The 16,207-nt window shown below is 33.7% G+C and overlaps 1 protein-coding gene across 9 annotated transcripts in view; it reads left to right on the forward strand.

The window, feature by feature from the left end:
• RBM26 (RNA binding motif protein 26) overlaps positions 1 to 16,207 on the forward strand; it is a 98,722-nt gene that overhangs the window by 79,667 nt on the left and 2,848 nt on the right. For all 9 annotated transcript variants that reach the window (XM_027844528.1, XM_027844532.1, XM_027844529.1 and 6 more), the window contains 2 exons: positions 2,400 to 2,600; positions 6,120 to 6,206. In XM_027844528.1, coding sequence (XP_027700329.1) covers positions 2,400 to 2,600; positions 6,120 to 6,206 — 288 coding nt within the window. The remainder of the gene's footprint in view (positions 1 to 2,399; positions 2,601 to 6,119; positions 6,207 to 16,207) is intronic.

A 16,207-nucleotide genomic window follows, 5' to 3' on the forward strand; every position in this document is an offset into this window, starting at 1 on the left:
TTTTTATTAAAAATAAATAAACAATTCCCAAAATACACACTAAAATCAATAAAGAAAGATGGTTATTGACTGTACTTATAAATGTACACTTTTGTAATTTACCGTTTTTTAAAAAGAGAAATAAAAGTTATGTACTTAAGTTCATCATGGTAATGCCAGTGTTCATAGTTAAAGTTCTGTTGACATTTAATATTATCTTCATATAGTTTTAGGTGATATGTACATTCTATGGGATCTGCTTTTTTCATTCATAAATCTTATCAAACTCCTTTGAATTCTTCGTATTACTTATTATGGGGCAAAAATATTGGTTTTTTTTTTCATATATCACAGTTTCTTTGGCTATTCTTCAGTTATTATTATAAAGTTGTTTTTAACTTTCTGCATTTACAAGTAGTCCATAGCCTATGGAAAGGTTTCATGTTACAGAAATGGCATAGTGCCGTTGACAGGGCACTAAATTTGAGGGCAGAACATCCATTTTTAAATCTCACCTCAAGACAACCTTAACTGCTTTGTGACCTTGGTCAAGTCACTGAATCTCTCTATGCCTGGTTTCTTCATTTGTAAAATGAAGGGGTCAGAATGATTGATGATTCTGGTTTCTTTGTAACACAGTGCCTGGCACATCGTGCTTAATAAAAATTTACTGAATTGTAGCTCTTAATCTATGACTGACTTTTTTTCATTACTACTTTGTGCTGTAATGTTATCTAAGATGGTAGGGTTTAAATTTTTTCCCAGTTAGAAATTGAACTTTTTTTTTCCTCTCTAACCTTTAGTACCTTAGCACATAAGGTCGTCTTCACTTTATTTGTTGAATCATGCTATTTCTAGTCAATTTTGTATCATTTAAAATATAGTGGACTATTCATAGTGCTTAAGAAAGTTTTGCCTATAGGTGGTGCTGTGGATGTTTACAAAAACAAAACACAACACATAATTTCCTTTTGATTAGGCTACATTTTTTATTTACTTAACAAATTCTTAATTAATTTTATCACTTGGTTGCATTAAGATTCTGGAGTTTTAACAAGAATGTTAATTTTTTAAAATGTAAAACGAGATATGGGGTAAGAAAGGTAAGCCCCATTCATGATATGGTTTGGTGATATTTTCTACATAGTTTGCAGATTTTGTTTTATTGGTAGAAAACCAGTTAATATCTTAATGTTTTTTGCAGGGGGGGAGAAATAATATGGGTTTAATTTTAAAGATGGAAAGGTTGGATATTGATATTTTAATTGTGTTATATTGGTTTCTTATAGGTTAAAAAATGGAGCTCTGGATTTAAAGTTTTAATTCACAATTTCAGCAGTTGCAAATAAAGCATTTTAGTTGTTTAAGTGGCACACCTACATGCAAACTTGCATTCTGCCAGTGTTGTGGCTAAAGTTTAAATTGCAACTAATACTAACATCTACAGTGAAAACATCATTTAGGTTTTAGTTGGCTTTCTCTAATTTTAAGATTAAACATTCTCCTAAGAGCTCAGACTGGTAATGCTACTCTTATTCAAAGTAATAAAGTTAATCATCGGTTTCCTTTATTGAAAAAAAAAAAACCTAGCACTATTATTATTTTGTGATGATTTTTCAAAAATTAAAAATAATGATCTGAGTTGCTTCTGATAAATTCTGGCTTTTGGCCCTGAGTAAGCTACTGTACCATCAGCACCCTAGATTCCAAGGCCAGAGGGCCAAATCCTACTCATGACCCATTTTTGAATGGCCTACAACCTAAGAATGGTTTTTACATTTTAAATACAACAAAACTTTATTTTAAAATTAATAACCATTCTTAGCTCCAGGCCATAGTAGTTGCTAATCTGTGTTGATAGGATGAATTTCCTTTTCAAGAGTTCCCTACTTGTATGACATCACAAGTCTAGATGAAAGTTTGAATGATTTAGGGATCTGAGATCAGAAGAGAACATAAACAATAATCTCAGACCTTAAAATAACAGTTTCATTTTTTGGGTGAAGGAGGGAAACTGAGTTTAAGAATTTCCCTTTAAAATTAAAGTTCCAACTTAGGGGATCTGTAGTACATGTCATATTGTTTAGACAAAAATAAAAAAAAAAACCTCCGGTAATTGCAGTTTTTCTACCAAAACATAGTTTTTAAAAACATTAGTTTATTATGAGGCAGCTAAGTAAGTGGCTGAACCTGGAGTTAGGAATCTAACTGAATTAAAATCTCAGTTACTTTAACTATGTAAAATAATAGCACCCATCTTTCAGGGTTGTTGTAAGGATAAAATGAAATAATATTTGTAAAGTATTTTGTGAATCTTTAAGTGCTGTATAAATGCTAGCAATGATGATAATGTTGTTGTCAAGTGACTGGTGTGTTGCTTGAATGTAAATAAATGGCTTGCATTTTAAAATCTGTTTTAGGCTGCAAAAAGAGGGATTCTTTCATCTGGTCGAGGGCGAGGAATTCATTCAAGAGGTCGAGGTACCACTCGGGGCAGAGGAAGGGGTCGTGGTCGAGGAAGAGGCGTTCCTGGTCATGCTGTGGTAGACCATCGCCCGAGAGCATTAGAGATCTCTGCATTTACCGAGAGTGATAGAGAAGACCTCCTCCCCCATTTTGCGGTATCTAATGATTTTGATGACTTTTATCCAAGAAGATACATTATATTAGGGGAATTAAATTACATGTCTCATAGCTAATTTATTGGTGGTTAAAGAAAAGGAAAAAAAACACAATTACTTTTTTTGCTTTTGAAACAGAATATGTGTTTTGCTTTTTCTGGCTGTAGATTAGTTCTCTACAGTGCTCCACTTTTCTTTTCCTATATGAACCTGTTGATTCAGTACATATTATCAGATTGCTTTTGATGGTGATATTTTGGAGTACCATAAAAATGGCAAATATTATTTCAATACTTAAAACATTACACAGTATACAAATAACTTGCTTAATCCCAACATTGTATTAAAAACATAAAAGAGAGATTCTTGCTGTTGTTGGGTGAAGTTATCTCATTGTGATGAAAATCAAAGCACAAAATCTGAGAGTTGGAAAGGAACTTGTACCTGAATTTAAAGTCCCTTCTGCAACATAATCAGTAAGTGACTCTGTACCCATTGCTAATTCCTGAGGGCACCATACTACTTCCAAATATAGCTCATTCCATTTTTGGTTAGCTCTGATTTATAAGAAATTTTTCTCAAAATTTTTTCACCATAAATTTTCCCACTGCCACTTTTCACCCATTGCTCTTGGTTTTGCCCTTGGAGATTAATCAGAGCCATCTTCTTCTTAAGTAGTCTTCTGAATACTTGAAGATAGCTCTTATGTCCTTACTAAGTTATCTTCAGACTTAAATTGCCAAAGTTCTTTCAACCAAGCTTCATATGGCATGAACTCAAAAGCTCTTCACTGTTTTGGTTGTTTTTAATGTTAATTTTCTTCCTAAAAAGTGCTATTTAGGAGAGGACACAGTACTCTCCATGTCATTGACTAGGGTAGAATATGACAGGACTGGTATCTCCCATCTTGGACACTGCCTGTCCCAGTCCATCTTAAGAATAGCATCAACCACAATTTTGGCTCAGGTCAGGTTTGCCCTTGAATAATATTTCTGGATCTTGAGTTGCTTTCTAGCCATGTTAGTATTAGTTCATATTTGTGAAAATGGTTTTTGGATCCTCAGTGTAAGACTTGATAGAGTATATCAGAGGTCTAGAGCTGAAAGGAGACTTCAGAGGCCATGTGGTCCAGCACCCTCAGAAGTACTGTGAATATTTTCATATATATGGTATCTTTTGACTCCTTAGGTTATATGTCTTAACAGTGAGTTCTTTAGGTCCAAGAGTGTATAAATTGGACTAATTTATAGCTCTACCAACAATGCATTCATGTGTCTGTCTTCTGAAGCCCCTTAAGCACTGAATATTTCTGTCTTTTGATCTCTTCCAATTTTCTGGGTATGAGGTGAAATTTATTAATTTACTTTTCTCTTAATAGTGATTTAGAGCAATGTTTCATATGCTTATTAATAATTTGTAATTTTTTAGCTATTCATATGCTTTGACACCGTATATCTATTGGGGAATGGCTCTTGGTTTTATATAGTTCTATCAATTTCCTAATATACCTTGATTTTAGACCTTTATATTTGCTATATAGTTTTGGCATGACCTGTTCTTAAATTAAGCCATATTGGCTTGTTCTAATCATTGCTTCCTTTCTAGATGTTCATTAATAGCAGTTAATCCTTTAAGTAATAAGTTGCAGGATTTTTCATTATATTTAAGTCAAGCTTGCTGGTGTATAGTTTGCACTCTCTACTCTTCCCACTCAACCCCATCCCCTTTTTTTTTAAATGGAGACATTTGCCCTTTTCTACTTCGGTGTGTATATCCCAAGAGTGACTTAATAGTCATGGCTGCCAGTTCTTTCAGTTCCCTGTAATGTAGTTCATCTGAGCATTTAGTGATTTGAAGTAATCAGAACAGCGAGATGTTCTTTTTGTTATCTCCTTAGTTGTCTTCATATTTATTTCCTATTATGTATTTTTACTCTTTTTCTCCCTAGTTTTCAAATCTTTGGCTTATTTTTTGTTGCAGAAAAATATGAAATAAATAACATTTGATAAGTTCTTTTTTATTATTTATTATTACATTATTATTATGTATTATCAGTGGTTCTTCTCCTTTTGTTCTCTTTTCTCCAGGATAGCTGGGATATCCTCTTCTTTCTCCTTTTTTTTTTCTGTTTCTTTACCTTTACTTGCTTCAGAAGTGCTCCCTGTTGGAGAATCCATCTCTTTTGCTGGTATATCTACATCTCTCTTTAGATACCTCACTGTTAGAATTAGTCATTTTTGTATCTTCAGTATTTCATTCTTGAGAGCCTCTAATCTTTTCTGTAGAATTTTAGATCCTTTCTTTGTTTTGGATTCTTTCTACGTTTTCTTGGAACCTTATTCTCCCAGAATATGGGGGTATATGTCAGACTGTAGGGGGCAATTAGATGGCTCAATGGATGGAACATTGGGTCTGGAGTCAGGAAGATCTAAGTTCAAATGTGGCTTCAGACACTTATTAGTTATGTGACTCTGGGCATGTCACTTAACCTCTGTTTGCTTTAATTCACTGGTGAAGGAAATGACAAACCATTCCAGTATCTTTGCCAAGAAAACCCCATAAATAGTATGGTCCTTGGGGACACGAAGAGTCAGAAACAACTGAACAACAACAACAAAAATGTCAGACTATGCCTATCTTTTCACTATACCGTCCTTTTATTTTTTGTTAAGTTTGAGAACAATTGTGTTACTTGGACAGGATCCTGATTTAGAAATAAGTGTATTAGAACATCAAATGATTGTTTTTGTGGCTTATTGTTTTATTCTCAGATTACATAAAATCTTCTTTATGGTGACCTTTTTCAATGATGAATTTTCTTCTACTTTTACTAATGGCAATGTGGGAATAAGTTTCAATGGGGGTATTTAATACTCAAAGCTTTGTGAGAAAAAATATATTCTGGCATTCTAATTTTCAAAAATAATGGTATTTATAACAGTACCAAAAATAAGCTTGGAAAATACATGGTTTCTGTCTTCAAACAGTGTACTGTAAATGAAATCAGTTATGTTTATATGAATGTAGTTTCAATTCAGATATGGGCTGTATCCTTAAACTGAAAATGGCTTCAAACAGAAATGTTGCACAAACAAATATATTTTTGGTCTGGACCTATACTTAGTGTTTTACACAAAATTTCCTCTGCCTTTACAGCTGAGCAACTTGATTTGCAATTTTACAGTCTTTGGTGCCTGCTGCTGGAGAGATTAAGCAACTTGTCCAGGGTATTATAGCTAATATGTATTAGACTTGGAACTTAGGTTTTCTGACTTTAAGGCTGGTACTAGATCCAATGTTATACTGTTTCTTCTCCTGCCCACACACATGTTGTACCCTGCATATGCGCACTCAAATTAAGCACAAATCAAATTTTGTGAGAATGTTGGGATCAATATGACATTGCTGTTTTCTTTTACCTTATTTTGGCATGGGGTTATTTGTATGATTTTACATTTTTAATAATGTTTGATATTTTAAATTGCATAAGCATTTAAATGGAGACTTTTTTTTTTAAAGCAATATGGTGAAATTGAAGATTGTCAGATTGATGACTCCTCTCTTCACGCGGTAATTACATTCAAGACAAGAGCAGAAGCAGAAGCAGTAAGTCCAACAATACTTTAACCATTTGAAAAATCCGTTTTGAAAGTATTACAGGTGCCTTATTTTTTAGAACTACCATATTTTCCAAATAGTACACTATCTTTCTGCCCTGTGATAGATTCTACCTTTGTAACAAAGAAAATAGTTGAACAAAACAAACAGATACGGCAGTTTTCTCTGAGAACATATGGAATATTCTGCACTCATAGTCCCATAGCTTTTCTTCCCAAGAAGATGAAACTAGGTTTTGTTATCTACTTTCTTGGACCAAGATTGGGGATTGCATTGAATCTGAATTTAGCTGCCATACAGTTGTGTTTTGTTTTGTTTTTTCCTATTTGCATTGTATACTTTTGTTGTCCAAACCAGATTCTTGATCTAGGGTCCATGAACTTGTTTAAAAAAATTTTTTTTGATAACTGTATTTCAATATAATTTTTTCCTTCATATCTTGCATACTTTATTTTTTGTATCTAAAACATTATTCTAAGGAGTGCATAGGCTTCACCAGACTGCTAAAGTGAGGTCCATGACAGAAAAAACAAAAGAATTGAGAGCTCCTAGACTGAACTCTTCCCTTGGTTCTACTTTTTTCTCTCTGCCTAAGATCATATGAACCCTTCCCATGTTTTTCTGAATTCCTCATACTTGTCATTTGTTAAAGTAGAATAATTCCATAATATGCATACCATCGTTTATCCAAATGACAAATGACAGAAACCAAATATCCAATTCTTTTTTACTACCACAAAATGTGTGATACTTACGAATATTTTGATATGTATATGACCTCACCATCATTGACTTTCCTAAGGTGCATGCTGAATAGTGAGATTTTGGGGTACAAGGTGTGAACAGTTAATTATTTTTGCATGTTTCCCATGTTTTCCAGAATAGTTGAACTGATTCACACTTCTAACAACCCTTTATTAGTCTGTTTTTCTTGCCATAGTTCCTCCAGTATAGACTCTCTTTTTGTCATTTTTGCCAATTTAATGGGTGTGGCATTAATCCTCAGTTATTTTCATTTTATTTTTATTTTTTTTTTTTATCTTTTTGGGGAGGGGGCTAGCTATGGGGTTAAGTGACTTGCCCAGGGTCACACAGCTATTAAGTGTCAAGTGTCTGAGGCCGGATTTGAACTCAGGTCTTCCTGACTCCAGAGCTGGTGTTCTATCCACTGTGCCACCTAGCTGCCCCCCCCCCATTTTTATTTTTTTTATTAGTTACTTGGAATATTTAAAAATCTTTTGGTTTATTGTTTGTATTTCCTTTGAAAACTGTTCCTGTCCTTTCATCACTTATCTTTTGAAGAATGTCTCTTTATCTAATATGTTTTCTGAATTTGTGACTTTGTTCAATTTAGTCCAACGATTTAAAACAGAACCAGAAGATGAATATATAATTCATACAGTTCTTTGATTAGTTGAAAATTTATATTTAAGAGGCTCTGGAAAAAACTTTCTTACCTGAGATAAACGTTGTTGACAGCTTAGTAAATACCTACTTTTTGATAGGTAGCAGATGAAATGCATCATAACAACAAAATAGTATCATTAAACAATTATCATTCCTGACACGTGTCACTTTAAAGTTTGTGAAATGCTTTTTATACGATAATTGATTTTGATCCTTGCAACAACTTTGTGATGTTGGAACTATTATCTCCATTTTATAGATGAGAAAACTGAGGCTGAAAGAAATTAAATAATTTGCCCAAGGTCACATAGTAAGTGTCCAAAGCAGGATTTCATAGGAGTATAGATTTAAGAGTTGGAAGAGATGTTAGAGGTCATCAATCCAATCTTATCATTTTGTAGGTGAAGAAATTGACCAGAGAGATTAAGTGACTTACTTATAGGTCACACAGTAAACAAGTATCACAAGCAGAATTTGAACTCAAATCTTCTGACTCCCAAGTCCAGTTCTATATTCTCTACCACACCCTTTTTAGCCCAAAAAACTTTATCCATTATCAATCAATTCTTAAAACAGTGCTTTTTTTCTCAGTCCACCTTCCCACTTCCCACTTCATTTTGCACCTAACCTTAATCACTGGATGGGCGTTGCCTCAGACACACTGAGACCTGGGAAAGACCTTAGCTTAAAAAGGCCAAGATCTCTCCTGCATCCAGGGTCTCTTCAGTTATCCTGATCTATATGATGCCACTGGACCCAGTAGGCTCTGGAGGAGAAAGTGAGGCTGGTGACTTCACACAGCCCTCCTTCACTTAAAATTCAATTCACTTGAATTTTGGCATGGCATCACCTCCCTGATGTCTGGTCCTCTTCCAGAACAAAGGACAAACAATAACAACAATAATACCTTCCCACTTCCCACCTATTAATGGATAACATTTGGAAGAGAGCAATTAAATTAACATCAGTGGATAGACTCTCTGTACTGGAAACCTTCAGGCCTCTCCAACAAAAAAATGCAGTATTTCAGTTAGCTTATTTATTGATTGGTTTTGCCCCACTTTTAAAAATCAGCTGTTTGCTATGGTAAATATTAACCTTATACATTAAAAAAAAATCATGAAAACAGTCTTCTTAACTCTTCCACTTTCTGGTGTTTTGGTTAATTTGATTGTTAGTTTAGCCCATAGAACTATTTTTATCATAGGGACATATATATTGAATAATAGTTTAGGTTGTGGTTACTAGACAAATAGTTGGTAATGATTCCATTTTATAAGTAGTGTTCAGTTAGAAATATGATAGTTTTACTTGGCCTGTGTAGTTTATAGAGAAGTATTATGGTGATAATAGGGATAAATACAGCTGGCCCTGGAGTAAGGAAGACTTAGGTTTAGGTCCTGCCTGTGAAAATACGATTTGTATATCCTGAGCTGGTTCACTCAACTTCAAGGTACCCCATGTGGCAGCTTTCTGAGATGACAAAATGCAGATTAAGTGCTTATTTGCAATTGGTGTATTGAGCATTTGGATAAGGAGTTCCCTATACCAATGAAATTACAGGTTTGGTTCACTAAACCATAAAGGTGTTATTGTATATAATATATTCAGTGTGGTCTTAAATAGTTTTCAGCTTTTTTTGGGGGGGGGTGAGGCAATCGGGGTTAAGTGACTTGCCCAAGGTCACACAACTAGGGTCAAGTGTCTGAGGCTGGGTTGGTAGCAGTTGATTGATCCCAACTGGGTTGGGGTCCAGTTTCCCAGTGGGTCCCAGGAGCTCTGCTAGAGAACTTACCATGGGGAGGACCTGACCAGAGAGTACTTGGTGACACATCAAATTTGATTCTTGATGGATATATGAAAGGTTCATCCAGAGTCTGGATTCCAGACCATTAGAATTAGCCTGGTCTCCAGAGTAAGAGCCACAATAGTCAAGGGCAGCCTCCTGGTATTCTAATTGTAATCTTCATCCTTTGGTCCAGACTTAGGGTTCTTCTGTAGACCTATGGGAAAGGATTTTTGTGAGCTTATCTTCTATCACACTACTTCACTGAAACTATTTTATGCCTTTTTTTTGTAGGTTCTCTAGGATTTTATAAGCAAACCATCATGTGTAAAGTTTGGATAGTTTATTTCCTTTTGGCCTATGCCTATGTGTATGCCTTTGATTCTTTATCTTTTTGTCATTACTAGCATGTTCAAAACTCTCTCAAATAACTGATGAAGAGGAGGAATGGTTTGCTTTATTCTTTTTTCATTGATAAAATTTTTAGTGTTTCTCCATTACATAAAATGCTAGCTTTTGTGAATATTGAATTTCATGAAAGGCTTTTTAAAATAGAGATGATATATGTCTTTGTATGTTTTTTGCTTTGAGTATGCCTAATTATGTCTATTGGAAAGTAATACTAGTTTAGGTAACAATTTTAAAAATTGCATTGTTTTACTTTTTATTTTTCCCTAAAGGGCATATATTTGTATTTAAGTCAAATTTTCTCTCACATTGACTAAAATTTCAGTCTGTCTTCATTGCACTGTCCTTTTAGATTGTTCCTTCTTAAGTTTTCAGTCACACACATTACTTATGAGTTTTAGTGGAATGTAGAACAGTTACAGTTTACACGTTTTCATTGTCATGCTTTCAAAGAATATCAGAAGACAGGAGATAAAGCAAGTTAGTTCGTCTATTCATTATGTTATAAAATTTACCATTTGGGAAAATCCAAGTATATTCTTTTCCTACTTTTCATTTAGAATGTTTAATGAACAAAAGACTAAAGTTTGAGCAGTTTTTCCCCCTTATCACATCATAATAGAATAGAAAAGAAGAGGAAAATATGAAAGAATAACGTTTAACTGTTGCAGGAAGAAGTATTTTGGAAATGAGTATTTCTTTTGGACAGTAGCAAAATATAGATGCCTGCTTTTGAACTACCACTACCTTATTTTAACACTCTCCCTCCCCCACACCTCCATTTGTGTATAATATAGTCAGGTTTGTATTAGAAAACCTAGATCATTTTCAGATGGTAACTACATATACATACACATAACAACAAATATATCCTCCCTGTGATTACATTGCATCTTAGATAAAAGAGAACTGTAGTGGCCATTTAAATTTGTCTAATGGATTCCCCAGTATACTGTTTCTTGTCAGTATTTCATATTGTGAAAATAAAATTGTTCTGACCCAATTTGATTAACATTTTGTATTGTAAAGTGAGTTTTAGTAATTATCATGAATTATTTGCTGTAATTTACAGAAAGCTTTTAATTGTCTTGTTTCTGTTATAGGTTCCTACTTTCCACAGATTATTTTAAGACATCGAAGTTTTACAAGAGAAAATTTTTTCATTTGTAATTTTTTTTATAAGTCACATAAGAAATAGAATATTGTTTTGATTTTGTATTAACTTTACCCATTTCTGTCAGTGCTAATCTAGCGAGGAATGAGTTGGTGCTGTAGTTTTGAGGCATTGTTGGATGGAGAAAGTGTAGCTCCTTGGGGCATAGTGAGGATAGCCAGGAAGATGAGGTAATAAACCTAAACTAATTTTATTTGCATGTGCTTTTTTTTTTTTTTCCATTTGCATGATGTAGTTTCATTTTAAGAAGTAAACTTAGGGTGTGGTGATGTGTTGCATTCATTGTACAAAAGGTTAAAATAGTGTCCTTTTCCTATATTTGGTTAGACCTTACTGTAAATTTTTTAAATGGGTTGGTCTATTGGTCCACTTGCTTTGAGCCCAGAATTAAACTACTATATCTTGAAATTTTATGGTGGTCTTTATCCCTCATATGAACTCTTTAACATCCTGTATTGTATTTATTGTGTGTTTATCTTATTCTTCTGTCCCTTCCCCCTCCCTCCACCACTAGATTTTAGGCTCCTTGATGGTGTCTAAATGTATCCCCTCATCATCTAGAAAATTCTGTTGTAAACATTCAGTATAAACGTTCATTGAATTTTATCAAGATGTCTCTAACAAAATGTGGAAGTTTTGCTTGTGCAATATTCTGTTAACCTCCTCAGTTATAATATTGTTCTTGCTTTTCTTCTTAGGTTTATGGAATTTTATAAAATTTTCATTATGGACAAAACTAATAAAACAGGCACATAGAAATGATTTGTATTAGTAAAAAAAAGGACCAAGATTAGCATGGAAGATAATTCTTTAAAAATTGAAAATATGTACACAGTTGCAATAAAAGTAACAATAAAAGTGATAATTGCAGGCAAATGTAAATATAACAATATATACCTGCTTAAAATCTAAGGTGAGGATTTCATTTCAATCACTTGGAAAAATGGGGGCAGAAATGAACATGAAAGAACAACACCACGCTTTTTAAAGATACCTTTATTAAGTATAAAAAGTTAGATTCTTTTTGCCCCCATTGAAGACATAATCAATGTATTTTCAAGGACAGTAGAAAATGTATCTGTTTAATAATCTGTTTAATCTGTTCTGATAGGACAAGGACTCTAGATAACTGATTTTATTCCATTATTATCATGTGGTTGAATAGTATTTCAAGATTGAAAACAAATTTAAATAGATGAAATTTCAAAGTCCTTCATAACCTGAACCCTTCCTACCTTTCTAGTCTTTTGGCTTTCAAACATGCTTGGGATTCTCTCCCTTCCTAATTTATCTCTTGACTTCCTTCAAGCCTCAGTTAAAACTTCCCTTTCTGCAGGGTACCTTTCTCAGTGTCCCTTAATGTAGGCTAGTAGTACCTTCCCTGTGGGATTATCTCTAGTTTATCTTGTATATATCTTGTTTGTGCATAGTTGTTTGCATGTTGTCTCCCTCATTAGATCATCAACTCCTTGAGATCAGGAATTGTTTTTGCTTTTCTTACTCTCTCCAAAAGCTTCACAGTACTTACCACATAGTGGGTACTTAATAAATCCATATTACCTTGGCTTGACATAGCTGAAAATTGGTTTTACCTAAGGATATTTCCATATTAGAAGTTACTGAAGTACATGGTATAAAGCTACTTGTTATATAGTATAGGGACTGAATCTGAGATTTCTTTGGTATCAAAAACTTGTAGATTAGAAAATTCCTTATATTAGTTGTTGATTGGCACCTTCTCTTAGGGTTAAAGGACTTGCCCTTGGTCACACTGCCACTGTGTGTTATGGGCAAGATTTGAACTCAGATCTGCCTGGTTCCTAAGCCAGATTTATCCATGCTGTCTCATTTATTACATAAAGATGCCTTTAAAAACTGAATCAAAGAATATCTTCTCTACTTTGTCCTTTTTAATCACTCCTTTGTGCCATCTTTTCACCCCAGGGGATTATATTAAAGGCATAGTTGTAAAGTTGCCCACCTAGGCAGGAAGTAGTTAACCTTTTCTGGCTGTTTGGTCACTGATTTCTACACTGTGATCTCACATTAGCCTACAGTAGTCAGAATCAAATTTCCATTGAGCCTCAGAGACTAGAATTCTCTGCCCTGCCCTCTTTTTAGTGGGTGTGGTAGTCTTTTCCTTTAGAAGGGAAATTTCTTTGTTTATGGTCATGCTCTTGATAATTCAGAGTTCTTGAATAAGTGGCATACACATAAGATATTTGATGTTCAAATATATCAAAACATTTGTGGTAGAGTTGTATTGATTATCTCTACACATATATTTATCATATTGAGGGTGCTGATTAGTCCAAAAGTAGTTGAATTAAATAGCATTAAGATACATCTTAGTTTTTTTGTTTTTTGTTTTTTGTTTTTTTGTCCATAAGTAGAATAAATAAGCAGACAAGAATATCTGAATTGGCCTCCAGAATCCTTAGTATTGGAGGAGAGTAAAGCCCAGGAGAAAACATCAGGTTTTGGGCCTGAAGGGGCAAGAAGGAAGCATTAAGGGCCATGGCCAGAGAAGGGAATGATTACAAATAGAGTATTTGAGTTGGAAATGACCATAAATTCCTCATGATGTAGATAAGGAAACTGAGGCTGTGACTTGTCTTTGAAATTAAATAGTTGTAGTAATTAAGTTATTTGACTACAAGTCCAGTTCATTCTTCCTCTCCCATGCTATTGCTTTGCCATGTCCCAAGAATTTCTGAGCTTACAGTTTTGCTGCCATTAACCTATAAAAACTGAAATTTTGATATGATGAGAGAAACCAAATTAACTAATCTAAATTTATTCTGTTCAGGAACTGCACTTCCATCACTGCCTTAACCCTATAATAACAAATACATTTACATTTCATTTTGTTTTTGTTTTGGGGGGGGGGAGAGAGATTTTCTAGTTTCTTACATTTCCATTTAAGCTTTATTTTAAAGTAACATTTAATTTCTGGTGGAGTTTTAAAGTTATCTACTTTTCTATGTGTGTTAAATTTTTGGGAGATAACTTTATTTTTCTTTATAGGATTGATCTGTTAAGAATCATCAGAGAGAAGCCTAACTTTGTAGTTATGTGAAGTATTTATTGAAATGTTGGTAATGTGATTGAAAATCAGTAGAAGTTTCTTGGATATTAGATTTCAGTGGGAGGATATGAAAAGTGCTGGTTTTTAGAACTTTCTAGCTGATAAAAGTGTTGAGTAACAAAACTTTTATGTAAAATGGTTTGCAGTATAGATTTTGTGTTGCACGATTCTCTTTTACCTTAAAGTGAGTATAGTATTTACCATATTAAATTTTGGATCAAATTCATGCTTAAAGAAGAAACGTCTTAGAAGCTTATTTGGAAGATTATTTCATAGTTTTAGGCATCTTTATGCTTTGAAACCCAAGTCATGACAATGATAGCAAAGTCAATGTATTATATAATGTGGTGTTAAAAAAAAAAGATTTTTGGCTATACTTTTGTAACAGAGAGGCAGTGTGGAATGAGAACTAGATTTGGAGTCAGTACAAGATCTGAAACACAACACTGGCTTGCTGTGTGACTAAGGGCAAATCACATAAATTCTGAGCCTCAATTTCTTAATTCGTAAAATGGCCACAGAGATAATTGTGAGGAAAGAACTTGGCAAACTTTAAAGTGTTACATAAATGTGAATTAGTAAATATAAGTGGGAAAATATAAATAAGTATAGTAAGAATTTATGAGAGTTTATTTTGTAGAAAGTTTCAGTAACCCTTTTAGATTTTCCAATGGGGAAAAAGGCTTGTTTTATGAGAGTTTATGTTTTAGCCTGAAAATAAGGTAAGATGCTTTACTATAAAATGTTACATTTTCATGTAGTAGTCATTTCTTCAAAAGATTGCAAGTTGTTCTTGAACCTAAATGTCATTTATAAGTACATCTTAAAAATTCCAGTTGTGTGACATTGTGATGAGACCCGGGACTAAAAAAAACTCCAGAGCTGCATTTTAATAAGCATGGAATCTTTCACATTTATCATAAATTTATATGTACAGATTTAAAATTTATACCTGGGGACTTTAATATCACACAACTCATGTGCAGATGTCATTGAACATGTAATTGTTTCTACATTTCACATTATGCTGTAGTTTGAGATTGTACTATAAATCTTTTGTGACTGTGACGGTTATTTCGGTATGTTGCTAACACTGATTTATGCTAGTTCATGTTACTTTAATTTGAACATACTATTTCCAAAGCAGCCACTTAATGCAGCTGGTACTTAGAAAGGCATGAATATCCCATAAGTTAAAATTTTTACATTTTCAATTACAAAGACTTTACAGAAAATGGGACATTTTTCAGAACAGGTTATAACAGCAAAGTTAAAATTTTTTTTTCAACATTGAAGCATTTCAAATTTGTGAAATTTGAGGCTTTTTTAAAGGAACAGTATTACATTAAGAATGTTATAGTACTGGGGTCCAGTTTAATGTTTGATGTTAAATATGGCCTTTTGTCATTACATACGAATTGATACTCTAAAAAAGTAAGGTCACTTTACTTCATATGGTATGATTGTGAATAGTAAATTTCCATATGTGTCATGCATAAATTATTAATATTATCTACTTAGCTTTTATCTACCTACCCACCTGCCCACCACCCAATCAGTATTAATCCCTAATCTTTCCTAAGTTTCAGTCTAACATCAGCAGTTGCCTGTTGGACATTTTGATTGGATAATCTCAATCCATGTGTGTAAAGCAGAATTCATCTGTTTTCCCAAATCCTTTCCTCCTACAGATTTCCCTGTTATTATCAAGAGCTACAATCTGTCCATTCACTAAGATGAATGAATCACTCATCTCACATATCTAATCACTTGCTAAGTCTTTTGTCTATACTCTATTTCTTGTGTCTCTTATATCTATCCCTTTCTCTCCACTCACACAGCCTCTGCTGTAATTCAGGCTTCCATTACCTCTTGGTTGTATATTGAAATGATCTCCTTTAATAGATCTTCTTGCCTCTTCAGTCTCTTCTCCAGTCCACCTTCCACATGCTTCCAGAGTAATATTTCTAAAGTTCAAGTGTGACCATGATATTCTCCTGCTTTAGTAAACTTCCAGACTCCTTGTGATTGTCTGGTACATATAAGATGAAAGATAAACTCTTCTGTTTTACATTTTAAGGGCCTTTGTATACTCTCCCCCCCCCCCCCCCCCCCCCCCCCCCCCC

The sequence above is a fragment of the Vombatus ursinus genome, unplaced genomic scaffold (assembly GCF_900497805.2).
Source record: "Vombatus ursinus unplaced genomic scaffold, bare-nosed wombat genome assembly UNPS02014942.1, whole genome shotgun sequence".
In the NCBI taxonomy this organism is placed as follows: Eukaryota; Metazoa; Chordata; class Mammalia; order Diprotodontia; family Vombatidae; genus Vombatus; species Vombatus ursinus.